Source organism: Capsicum annuum, chromosome 6 (genome assembly GCF_002878395.1).
Source record: "Capsicum annuum cultivar UCD-10X-F1 chromosome 6, UCD10Xv1.1, whole genome shotgun sequence".
NCBI lineage: Eukaryota > Viridiplantae > Streptophyta > Magnoliopsida > Solanales > Solanaceae > Capsicum > Capsicum annuum.
The window spans coordinates 124,395,496-124,409,618 of NC_061116.1; the positions used below are offsets into that span (position 1 = coordinate 124,395,496).

General features: G+C 32.5%; 1 protein-coding gene across 1 annotated transcript; it reads left to right on the forward strand.

Moving 5' to 3' along the window:
- The first annotated feature begins 3,103 nt into the window (after positions 1 to 3,103).
- Positions 3,104 to 10,187, forward strand: LOC107873171 (F-box protein SKIP16). The gene is made up of 5 exons (XM_016719918.2): positions 3,104 to 3,491; positions 4,662 to 5,384; positions 5,492 to 5,710; positions 7,806 to 7,912; positions 9,861 to 10,187. The coding sequence occupies exons 1-5, from the start codon at positions 3,288 to 3,290 to the stop codon at positions 9,937 to 9,939; spliced, it is 1,332 nt and encodes a 443-aa protein (XP_016575404.1). The 5' UTR covers positions 3,104 to 3,287; the 3' UTR covers positions 9,940 to 10,187.
- The last annotated feature ends 3,936 nt before the right edge of the window (positions 10,188 to 14,123 follow it).

Sequence of the window (14,123 nt, forward strand, 5' to 3'; positions counted from 1 at the left end):
ATAATTGAAAAATACAAATGATAGTTCACACTTATATTTATATGTTATAGTTCGCATTTGTATTTGTATTTTTATAGTTCTCACTTGTATTTATATGTTATAGTTCACATTTGAATTTGTATTTTATAGTTCGCACTTGTATTTATATGTTATAGTTCGCATTTGTATTTGTATTTTATAGTCTGCACTTGTATTTGTATTTGCTAGTTCACACAAATGAAAAGAAGGAGAAAAATTGAAAAGAAAAAAAGGAAGGAGAATATGAGAGAAAAGGAAGGAGAAAAAAAAAGAGTAATAGAAAATAGAGAAAAAAATATATTAAAAAAGGAGAAAAATGAAAAGAAAAAGAAAAAAAAAAAAAAAAAAAAAAAAAAAAAAAAGTGAAAAAGGAAAAAATAAAGAGAAAGCAAGTGAAAGTCACCTTTCCCAAATGTTCCTTAACCTCATCCTCTCATTCATCGATTTGGAGCTTCAAATTTGATAATGTTAACTGGATGTTTTTTGTTTAATAAAAAGCGCTGCAAGCCTGAATTTATTTTATTTTATTTTTCAAAGAGAAAGCAACAAAAAAAGGAAAAGAAAAACGAAAGGAAAAAAGTGAAAATGAAAAAAGAAGAAGAGAATAATAGAAATTAGAAAAAGAGAGAAAATACATGAGAAATGCTATGAATTGTAATTATGAATAATTAATAGGCAAGAGGGGATTATGAATTGTAATTAATTAAAAATTAGGCTTTAAGTGGTAATAAAAGTCAATAATAGCTAATCCGGATAATTTTTTCTTAATTTTGTTGTAAATAGTGTCTTTGTAGTCACTTTTAAAATATTTTTATGATTTTGCTTCTTTAATGTTCAAACTTATAATTTTAGTGATGAAGGTGACAGGTATTTTACCACATGAACAATTTTCTCTTGGACGGTTTGCGATTAGTTTGAGAAATTGAGATATTTTTAACCATTTCTAATAGGAAAATTATCCGGATTAGTCATTATTGGACTTTTATTACCACTTAAAGCCTAATTTTTAATTAATTACCATTCATAACCCCTCTTGCCTATTAATTATTCCTAATTACAATTCATAATATTTCTCATGTATTTACTCTTTTTTTCTATTTTCTATTATCCTCTTCTTCTTTTTTTCATTTTCACTTTTTTTCTTCCGTTTTTCTTTTCCTTTTTTTGTTACTTTCTCTTTAAAAAAAAAAAAAAATCGAGCTTGCAGCCCCTTTTATTGAACAAAAAACATATAGTTGATATTATCAAATTTGAAGCTCCAAATCGATGAATGAGAGGATGAGGTTAAGAAACATTTGGGAAATGTGACTTTCACTTGCTTTCTCTTTATTTTTTTCTTTTTCACCTTTTTCTTTTTATTTTTTATTAATTTTTTTTCTTTTTCTTTTTTTTTCCTTTTCATTTTTCTCCTCTTTTTTTTTTTGTATTTTTTCTCTATTTTCTATTACTCGCCTTTTTTTTCTCCTTCTTTTTCTCTCATTTTTCTCCTTCTTCTTTTTTTCTTTTCAATTTTTCTCCTTCTTTTCATTTGTGTGAACTAGCAAATACAAATACAAGTGCAGACTATAAAATACAAATACAAATGCGAACTATAACATATAAATACAAGTGTGAACTATAAAATACAAATTCAAATGCGAACTATAACATATAAATACAAATGAGAATTATAAAAATATAAATACAAATGCGAACCATAACATATAAATATAAGTGTGAACTATCATTTGTATTTTTTAGTTATTGAAAAGGAATGATTGATTTTCTTTCTACGAATACTTGTTTATTTTTATTGATACTAGTTGAATTTATTTATACAAATAAATACAACTCAAATTTTTATAAAAAATACAATATATACAAATACATGTTGTATTTGTATTTGTAAAATCATTTGTTTTATTTGTTTGTCATTGTATTTGTATCAAGTTATATTTGTTTATTTACAAATATGAATGATAATTTTGATATACAAATACAAAACGGTACATTTGTATCAAATGATACATTACATATTTATATATTTTGGAATCACGAAAATACAATTAATGCATTTACTTGTTTGTATACAAATACAAATGATAAATTGTACATAGTCACGACTAAATACAATATGCAATCAACTTACAAATACAAATACAAAATAATTTCTTAAAAATAAAAAGGTAATGAAGAAAATAGAATACAAATACAAGTATAATCCAAAATATAATCTAAATATACAAACACAATAAAACCATAATAAAAATATAATCCAATATAATATGCAATCAATTATAAAATACAAATATAAAATAGTTCTTTAAAATACAAGTGTAAATTATATAAAATATAAATGATGGTGCAAACTAACAAATACAAGTACGAACTATTAAATACAAATACAAATGTGAACTATAAAATATAAATACAAGTGTGAACTTTAAAATATAAATACAAATACAGTTGTATCAATAAATACAAAAATATAAATGACAGTGTGACTATAAATATGATAAATAATTGTGGTATTTACGTTATTATCCATGACTTGTGCTCGACTAGTCATATTTTTTGAAAATACAAAAAATATAAAATAGAACAAAAAAATGATAAAGAAAATAAGTACAAAAAAGAAAATAAAAAAATCAAAGAATAAAAGAAAAGAAGAAAGAGAAATAAAAGTTTGATTAAAGAGAGAAAAAAACAAAAAAAAAAAAAAAAGAAAGAAACGAAAAAAATAAAAGTAGGAAAAAAATAGAAAAAAGAAGAAAGAAAAATGGGAAAAACACAAAAAATATAAAAATATAAAAACAAGATAATGGTAGTATTAGGCAAGAAAATATTCAATTTAACGAGATAAGCGTGATTGAAATTTTTTTCTTTTTAAAAATATTAAATTCTATTTTTGGCGTGATTAAATAGAAACTGTATTCATATTTTATATGAATATATACTATCTATAAAATTGAATATAATGGGTATAAATTAAATACAATGATTATAAATAATAATTATATAAAATATGGTTATAAAATTGAATACAATGACTATTTTTGAAAGACACTTAATAATGTGCTAAAAGATATTTTTGAAAAGAAAAATGAAAATGACTGTTGTCACCTTTCATTTTGCAACCTAACATATATATAGTAGCACATGACAAAGCCGACTGCTTACATAACTTTAGAAAAAAAAAAAAAAAAAAACACCTCTACGTAAGTTGTGTAATCTCTTTATATCTTCATTGAGTTTGGCGGTTGTGTAATTCCGGCGGAGGAGAAGAAAAGATGGTTCTAGAAAGGCTAGTTGGTTTAACGATGCATATAATCTTATCGAAATTGACGGCTCAAGATGCTGCATCTGTTGCTTGCGTTAGCAGGAGGTTTAGGAATTGCAGTTCTGATGATTTGCTCTGGGCCAAATTCTGTGCTGATGAACTTGACTTATCTTCTCCAATTGACCCACTTGGAAATCCCCTGCCCGATTTCAAGGTACTCCATTTTTTGCATTTAACTGAGGTTTTAGTTGAAAGTGCGTAATTGGAGAACCTTTAATAGCTCAGTTGGTTGGTTGGTTACCTGAACTTTTACTTTATTGGTGAGGGTTCCATTTCCCACCTTGTAATCTTCTTTCCCCATTTCCTCTTCCCCTACCCCAGTTTTTTTCTTAAAAGAAATTAATCCCTTTCGTCCTAAAATGAATGGTTGGTTAGGTGACGAGGGCCCGGAAATGTGGCCTAGTGGTCAATGATGTCGGTGAGAATTAAGTTCAAATCCCAGTGGAGACCAAACCACGAAAACACTAGATGATTTCTCCCCATCTATCCTCTATTTGAGGGATAGAGTTACCTGGTATCTGGTGGGAGGTGGGATACGAGGTGGCAGATATATTGTGGAATTAGTTCGAGGTGCGCGGAACCTCCCCGGACACCACGATTATAAAAAAAAATGTGATTTTGGTATGAATGCAGGCATTTCTTAAATTTATTATTAAAAATATTAAGGAAATTTCTGGAAATGTGATAGTAATTTTATACTGTTTGCGGTTGTATAAAAGGGGATGCAGGGTTTAAAGAATTACAAGTGATTGTAGCATTCTTTTGTAATGATTAATGATTGTTGCTTTGTTGAGCTAATAATTTGCTTCTGTCAGAGTAGCTTTTATCAGCAAACAAACCCAAAATAAAAGGCGTAACACGTAGTCAACCCCTTAAACTTGCCAGGATATTCTATTTAAGACAAACTAAGCCCCGTTCGAATTGAACACCTCAACTCCTATTAGTGTTCCAATTAAACACTTATGATTCAAATTCACCTTTAATTATACACATCAACCTCAAGTAGAAAATGGCATTCTTTACATAGTTAACTTAACTATCTAATAGACAAATAAAACCACATGCAAAAGCTTTTCTAAAATTTGGATTGGAAGTGTCTAATTGGAACACCTTATTGGGAGTTGAGGTGTTCAATTGAAACATGACTTAGTTCAAGCGTCTAAATGGAGTATGTTGGCAAGTTTAATTGGCCGGTTATTTATTAGGCCAAAATAAAAAGAAGAAAAAACAAAGAAAAGCAAGTCATTATATGCGATGATGATGTGAATATGCTTCAGTTCAGAAACTCTTGTGACATCATGGTATGTTTATGTTGTTTACTTAGGCATGCTATCAAACATGGAGGGAGGCTTTTAATATGTACCCATGGCCCTTGGTTATTCGAGTTAAAAGATTTTGGGGCAGACTAAGAGAGTGGCTAGCCATAAATTTCCCTGAAGTTTTGTCTACATTGCGTAAAGGTGCATCTGAGGACGAAATACTAGAGTTGGAGAAGAGTTTGAAAGTAAAGCTGCCTCTACCTACTAGGGTTCTCTACCGGTTTTATGATGGTCAAGAACTAACAAGTGAGGAGTCCGGTGGAAGCGTGCCTACAAATTTATTAGGCCTCATAGGAGGCTACTCCTTTTATGACCATCTGGTTAATGTATTTCTGTTGCCTTTACATCAAATGATTATAGAAACCAAAGAAATTATCAGACATCTCGGATTTGGCAATCGATCCAAGTACGTTGTTGTAGCTTCCTCTTGCGGCTACAATGAAAAGATTTTCTTTCTGAACTGTTCCAATGGTCAACTTTATGTTGGTACAAGGAATCTCACAACTGATGGAGAAATGATTCCTTGTGTACCGAATGCCTTGATAAATTCGTTGCATGATGTAAAAGGAACTCAACAACAAGATGCCGTGCTATTGTGGCTAGAGGAACATGTCCATCGCTTGCAACATGGCATGATCAAAGTCCGTAAAGAAGGAAAAGTGAAAAGTATCTGTCTTTTTCCAGAAGAGGCTCCACTTTGTTCTCTTGCTGTTACAAATGGTGTAAAGGTAATTGTTCTGGCTCCATGGAGCAAATAAAATAGACATTGCTCTTGTTAGTTGTTTCTGGTTTTAGTCCCATTCTGTAGACTAGACTAATAGTTAAATCATGTTAGGTTCGTGCTTCTTCTGTGTTCGTCCCAGAGTTCAGTAACATTCAAGATGAAGATGAGAAGTTTTTGTTTGCTTATTCTATCCGTATGTCTCTTTCACCTGAAGGATGCATAATGAATGGAATGACCCTCAATTCCTGCCAACTATATTGGAGACATTGGATCATCCGCTGCAATGATATTATTGTAGATAATGTAAATGGAGAAGCGGTGATAGGAAAGGTATCATTTTCATTAAGTTTTTTGATGAGGAACCACCCTTATTAATTAAAAATGTTGAGCTTCTGCTGTTGATCATGTTACTTTCACCTGTTGGCTTGTTAGCAAGTTCTTTGTGGGCACCTCTCTCATGTTAAGTGCCAGCAGATCTTTTTTTCTTTTCCAAAGACAACAAAATAATTCACTGGCACTTGGGGATCTTTCATTTGTTTTTAACTCCAGCAGAAGAAATAATAGTGACTTGATTTTCCTCTGAAGAGGAAATAAAACTTGCTGGAGCTGGCAAATCAGATATGGAACCCTAGACGAGATGATACACTTGTTGATCAGATTACATAAAGGACCTCTTCAAATAATATTTTCTCTAATAACCTAGTTATATAGCAAACTTTATTTTAGGAAAAGATGATTATGCATTAGGTTATGAATTTGTCTCTCCACACTTCTGCTGTTATGCTACAGCAGCTGTGGAAATGATGGAAAGACATCTCTAAAGGACATATATCATACTCTTGTGAAGTGGTGAAGTTCAGACTTTCATAACTGGTATTTTATGGAACTATACAGATAGTATATTTATGATAAGCCTGATTAATAGGTTTTATTTGTTTGATAACTTTCTTTGGTTTTCATCTAGATAAAAAAGGAAGCTACTACCAAAGACTCTATTTGTTTTCAGCCAATGATATGCTTTAGTTGAGCCTGAAACTTTTGTGGTCTTTCCAGTTCATGGCGAACATGGATGTGCTCAAGTCAGTTAAGAGCTTCTTTTAACACAGTTAAGATGTGTGAAAGAAATATGGCAACTAGAATATTTCCTTAATACAGAAAGAGAGAGGGAAAAACATTTTAAGCTTGCTGTCAAATATTTACTTCTATGGCCCAAAATCTGAAGTCCTATGGATCTCTTATTGGACAGCGTCTCAAACTTCTCATATTTCTCTGTCAAACTTTTGCAGAATAAATATAACTCAATTTAAACATCAAAGAACTCATCTCAAATGTTACCTTAAAAAATAACATCAAATAACTCCCCTTGATGCACAGCTGCAGGCTCTTTGGAAAATGGTTGGGGGTGATTGAAGGGTTGTTGGCTTTTCTTTTTGTATAGTGATTATGTGATTCTTCGCTTTATTCTGTTGACCTGAATAATCTCAACACTAGATCAGAACAGTTATAGAGGATTGAGATGAAATCAGAACACAACAGAAAGAAAGAGCACAATGTAGTAGGTGGAAGTGTTGATAGGAAATGGTGGTGGACAAACTTTTCTGTTGTAAATAGTTTTTAACCCTATATTGGCATGATTTTACTGGAATTATATTTGATTTCCTTCATCAAAAAATGAAATGATATTTGATTTCTCAAAAAGGAAAAGAAAGAAAGAAAGAAAGAAAGAAAGGGTAGATGTCAAAGGAACATGTTTGTTTATTTTAAGAAAAAAGACGAAAGAATGAGCAGATTTCTTGTGCTTTGGATGGTTAGCGTTGGATGGTTAGACGGGGTAGGGGTAGACCGAAGAAGTACTGGGGTGAGGTGATTAGGCGGGACATGGAACAGTTACAGCTTACCGAGGACATGACCCTAGATAGGAAGGTCTGGAAGACGCGAATTACGGCAGAGGATTAGGGCCTGTTCGGGTCGCTAATGTAGGGAGGTAATTGGTGGGGGTGTATTCCTGGTATGATTCCGTATTCAATGTTCTGTTCCGTGTTCCGTGTTCTATGTTTGTTACGAATCTGTGTGCTTTCCTCTGCTTTATATTCCTGCATTCCTGCTTTACTCTGTTTTATATTCCTTATGGCTGCAGTATCTATGTTATGTCATCTGCTTCTGTGCTGTACTATGTGTTTGTTTGATATCTCGTAACTTGAGCCGGGGGTCTTTCGGAAACAGCCTTTCTACTTCATCAGAGGTAGAGGTATGGACTGCGTACATCTTACCCCCCCCAGACCCCACAAAGTGGGAATACACTGGGTTTGTTGTTGTTGTTGTTTGTTTTCTATTGTAATGTGCACTACTGTACAAATTGGTCTAAGATGTTGCTTGTATGTACTGGAGATCATCAAATTTTTTGCGCTTCTGATCATATTTGCAGTTTCCATTGCTACGATCGGGGGAGGAAGAATTTGTATATGAGAGTTGCACACCACAATCATCTTCACCGGGGTCGATTGAAGGAGCTTTTACTTTCATACCTGGAAGGTATGTGACATTACTGCAATTGGTACACCCTCAAAATGATATTCTATTGGTTGTTCCCTTTTTATGAGTTTATCATCCACCTTCACATGCACTCTAATATGGATGGTAATTGCACTTTCATGTAGACACCCTTTTTACATGGCCAAACTGTAGATCCTAATCCCACAGATTCTCAGTTTAATCCTGAAATGTTACAATGGTTATGCACTCTTACTATTTACTAGGACTTCTAGCTTGATAGAAGACATTGCTTGAACCCTTTTCCCCTCCACCACCAAAAAAAGGAAGGGCATTTGACGTCAGTAATTTAGTCAAATAGCAACTTCAAGTATGTGTCCTTGGATTGACATGATTTGACCTGAATAATAAGTTGAGCATTTTCTAGACTTTTAGGTTGTAGGGCAAAGCCAGTTTGGTGACATAGTCGGAGTGTGTTCGAGCAGAACTGACCATATTCATATAGTCATCCAATTGTTATATTTTATAACAGAAGGAAAAAAAGAAAACTTTCAATGTGTTCTTTCATTTGATTTAACTCAATACTCAGATTTGAACTAAGAGATCAGGATATGCTATTTCCTGCCTTAGCACTTGGTTGAGATGATAAATGAATGAATAATAGATGAAGATTACAGAATTTTTATTGTACTTCGCCATGTAGTTCTACCCAAAGCCTGTGTAGGTCAAGGCAGGAATTTAAAAGTGTGATGTCACCCGTAGTTGGGGGCAGGTTAAGTGTCCGATTCAACACTAAATGAAAGAGACAAATCCATTTGCTTACCCGCCTAGGATTGATTGGAGATATTCCGTAGGTCCTCCTTCCCTACTGAATGGAATTCCGGGCGTCTTTGCTTAGATCACATTTGCTTTCAACTCCTGAATAGTGAAAGATTGAGCCTTTTTTGTTCAACCCAAGTGTTGGAGTTCCAGAGCTCGCAACGATCAAAACACTTAATAGACAGAAGAGTTGATGATGAATTACCTTACTCCCTTTCTGTACTGGGTTTAGGGGTATAGTCTATTCTATAACATACTCTTCTTCTATCACAAAAATGGCTAAATCGGAAGTTAAGCCCTATAAGCACTTCACCGAAACTAAAAAGAAAAACAAGAGCAATACCTAACAGGCTAAAGCAGGAACAAGAGGCACCAAAAACCTATCTCTGAAGTGGAGCCTAGTTTAAGCTGTCAAACTAGTTATGCTTGAATGAAAGAAAAACCACTAGTAGGGATATGGGTGGAGGCTTGCGCAATAAAGAGAGTTGTAGGATTCATTAGGCCGAAGACAGCATAGGTGCACCGTTTTATAGGTTCGTAGAGGCTCTAGTTGTTATACATCTGACTCTATGAGGGAAAAAGAAATCTCATTCTAATGCATCTTGCAGAATTCTTGTATTAGGCTGATTGATGTTAACCCTCGTCCGTCGTGGTTTGCCTGCGGCATTTACTTCTATTTCCGCCTCCTTTATTTTAAGAATTGTGTTTGATAATAAGATTTTCCTCTTCGAGAAATGATTCGCGTGGTCCCTGATCAAGGATGACATTCACAGATCGAGAACAAGTTTACATTTTTGTTGATCAAGGAAAAAATAATTTGTTGGTAGTATTTGCACTTTATTGATGCTGGACTAGTGACCTTCAAATTGTAGGAAATCCTTTCTGCGGTCAGAATCTGAAACGTCCAACGCTGTATCCTTGGTTCAGAGGATTCTACTTTTGCCTTTTCATTTTTATCCTTTTGGAGAGAAATTTGTGTTTGTTATCACTTTATGATTCTTTTTATTAACATTTAATAGGTTGTTACTTTGTGATGCCTTTTTTTTGGGGTGGGGTGGGGGGTGCGGGGAGGGTGTATATAGAACAGTCCATGTATTTGAAAGAGTTGGAGTTGCTTTTTTTCTTGGCTGGTTACTTAAAGCATTACTATATGTTCCATATTTTTCCGCAGATTAGCAGATCCAAAAGGTAGTCCGTTCGAAGCTGTGGTGTCAAGATTTCCCCTTCTGGTGCCGGACTATATTTTCTGATGGAACTCATTCAAAGTCCACCCTCCTATGTTATGCGGTTGTTTATAGTGAATAAGCGCTATCTTGCTCCTGTTATTTGATGTGTCATCTTTGTCCTTAACCCCCTTCTTGCTGTGCTATGCTTATAATGCTTCTTTGGTTTACTGTTGTGTTCTTTTCCTGTGGCAGAAAATTATTTGGACTGTGGCAGACTGTACTGTCTTGTAGAAAAGGATATAACATGAAATGCCAAGCTTTGCATTGTGCAACCCTTCCTCTTCCCTGCCCTGACTATTCATTTGGTTGTGTCAAAACTGTTCAACATTACTTGCAAATAGATGTTTTATGAACAAGGAATGTTGTATGTAGTGTCACCAATAAATTTGGCCTTCTGGGTTAATGCCAAAGTCACCGGATTAGTCGATGAACAGTGAAGCAGCGGACAATTGGACTATTTCTCGGTTATGATCTAATCAGATTCTAGCTACAGTACTTAGATTACAGACATGACAATATTGCTATTGGAGGCAAATAGATGGAATTGAAAGCCTGACCAAACAGATATGTTACCTGTCCCTTTTCCCATCTTCATTTGTTAGCGAAAGTTCTGGTGAAACAGGGTTTTACGTTTTAAAATCCTGCACTTTATTGTATTAGAATAACAGAATTTTCAAATAATGATTTATAAGGCATCACGCATGAGTTGGTTTTGCTACAAAATGACCAATGTGCCTTACAGTTTCGTCTGATCACTACTGTATGCAGATATGTCCAATCATATCAGCAATTAAGCTGTTTTAGCCAAAACTATCCCTTATCTATGTCCATTTTGGTCCTTTAAATATTACCCGTCTTTAAGTTTTTGCTACTTTTGATCCAACCAAAAGAATGAATTTAAAAAACTAATAACGACTACCAAAAAAAAATGCAAAACCGACTTTGGTTGGTCAGTTTTTTGTTTTTTTGACCAAAAGCAAGCTGTAATCGGTTATTCATTTTTCAATTTTTGGTGCAAAATAGAGGGCCGATTGAAGTCGGTTAGTTTTATTAGAAATATACATTTCTGGAATCAAACTGATGAAGTCGTGATATACAGAAGTCAATTGGTTTTGTTGTGCTTTTTTGATAGTCGTTAGTTTTTAAGGTCATTCGTTAGTTGGACCAAATGTGTCTCATTTTAGGAAACTTAAGGGACTATGGATGCTTAAGGTCACATTTAAAGGATCAAAATAAACCTACTTCTATATATAAAGGAAAATTTTGGATAAAAACTCCAGCAATTAACACTAAACAAGTTCAATATTTTTTTATTTATTTTTTTGGTTAGAAGAGTGCTTAGAAAGTTCACTATTAGTTCAACAACACTTCAGTAACGCTTGAATGCTTATTCCCGCCACTCCTTTTTCTAGGGTATGGTTTCTCATTCAATACTATTTTTTAGGATTAAGAACAATTTTGTTCTGTAGTTGGTTTTGACGAATTATTTCAATTCCTTTTTATTTATAGGAAAAACAAGATAAACGCTTATATTTTGTTTGAAAAAGAAATTGATTGAGAAAAACATATTAAAATATGTACATATTTAGTTTTTAGAGCAAACAAACCTAAAAACAAATTAATTAAATGGATTAAAGTACACAACATAAAATTTGAAAATAATCCAATAGTTAAGATATTACCTTAGGGAGCATGCTGATTATTGGAATCTCTTACCTGAATTAGATATTTTAAGTTTAAGGAATATGTGTTACTTTTTTTAAAAGAAAACATTTTACTCTTTTTTTATGTAAAAAAAACATAAATTTCGACCCTATTAGAATTATTTACCCTCTCGCTCACTTCCTTAATTACTTTACTCTCTCTCCCGATTCATATACATAACAACGCCAACATATACATAGAAAACTTTGTATATTAGAATTTTTAACGTTTTTAAAAAGGGAAATAACGGATTTCCGTGCAATTAAGCACGCAATTAATGCAACGATATTAATCAGTGGACTACTGCATCCCTTAAATTATGTAATAGCTATTGTAATACAAATTTTGAAAACAATTAATACATAAAAAGCAAATCAAATGAAAAACACAAAACATAAATCACAAACAACCTGATCAATGATTTTTTATCAATTTGAAAGAAAAATGATATTAATTGAATTCAACAAGATGAATGAGGCACTCTGATGAGTGGAGAATCGAAATAGAATATGTTAACTACAAAAGTGAAGGGATTGTTGTCACGGAATCGATAACTTATTTGAGGTTGATTTCATTAATTGTTGCCGAACTAGACATTGACGAAACTCGAAAAACTATTGATGTACGTTATGTTGTCGACGGCAATGAATCACCTTTTTGTATCCAGAATGATAATGGCATCAGGTTGTATGTTGAGTTGAAGAAATCTCAACCAAGCTTCGTAATGTATCCGTTATGCATATTTATGCATATCAACTATTTATAAATGTGCAGAGGACATATAGTTTGATAGAGAATTGGAGGTGTGGTCTGTGTGGAGGGGGTTAAATTAGATGCTCTGGCTCTCTCTATTGTAGAGACACAAAATCGATATTCTTTGTATGTGCCGGAATTTGAAGTTGAAAACTTGATCTGTGATAGCAAGAGTATTGATGTGGAGGTGAAACAAATGTATAAGGATAAAACAACGCTTGTTTCAGTGATGTCTAAATATGTGGTGTCACATGGATTCAATTGCAAAGCAAAACGTTCTGCAAAAAAAGGTATTATGTAATTTAGTTTTGTTAATAGATCTGTTTACTTAGATTTCATGTGTTAAATTCCAAGTTTTACCATATTTGATAACTATATATATAATGTTTAATGTTGCGTAAATGTTATTATGATATTTAATTTTGTGTTGCCAAGATTGTTTTCATGTTGAAGACATGATATTGTCTGGTTAATTGTCTTGGAATAAGTGATGTCATAAATTTATGAATTGCTGGGGAAAAACATTTATGTGGTGTTTTGATAACAATGTTATCTACTGTTATATGCAATGCACAGAAAGTTGAATTTGTTATGGATTGAATCTGTTATGAAATGTAGTACCAAAACCGTAAATCATGTATACATAGAAAGAAACTATTTGTAATGTAACATATATATTCACTGTGTTATGTATATGTTAAGAATAACAGACCCAACAGAACTTTGATTCTATATTCAAAAGAAAAATTGGTTATTTGTCACATATACATAAACAGTGTTATGTATATGGTATGACTTACATACCCAACAAAACGTCAAGCTTATATACATAAGAAAATACTTTTTAATATGTCACATATACATACAGTGTATTTTGTACATGTGTACTAAAACAATTTGTATTCTATCGTTTATTTTTACAGATTTTTTAACAAACAAATATGTACATATTTAATTTATTTATTAATGTATATTAAATAAGTTATTTTGTATATGGTTTTTGTTTATATAACCCATATGTAATGGACAAATGCGAAAAACTTAGCAATTCTCATTAATACTGATCATATTATTGCCTTTTTCTATTTCAGTTATGTCCTCTGATTTATAATAAGGATTGTAAATGGGCGTTGGAAGCATCTAGTTACAAAACAACTGATGTTTTTATCATTCGGAGATTTAACTTAGAATATACGTGACATTTGAGTGATAAGGTACTGAAGAATATTTTGGCGACTACTGTTTTTGTATGTGAATTCACGACTCCTAAATTAGTTAACCATAAGAGAAAGCACACACCTGGAGACATCATCGAAGAAATGAAAGTTATATATGGTGTTGACATAAATTATATGAAGGCCTAACGTGCAAAGGAGCATGCCATAGCATTGCTTAAGGGTGGTCCAACTGATGCTTATAGACAGATGTCGAGATACATTTATATGTTAAATAATGTGTATCTTAATTCACACATTGTAATGCACAAGTCATGAAATAATCGGTTCATGTATCTGTTTATAGCACTACATCCAATGATAAAGGGTTTCGAGTTTTGTAAACCTGTTGTAGTTGTTGATGGTGCGCATTTAAGTGGACTATATAAAGACACTTTCCTCTCTGCAAGTACACTGGATGGTGCAAGTATGTGGATTTAATTTATTTTTTTTGTCACACTTTGTATGTCATCTAAAAAATAATTTAGTGTATAATCCATTATTTTGTGTAGACACACCATACTAATTTACATTTTT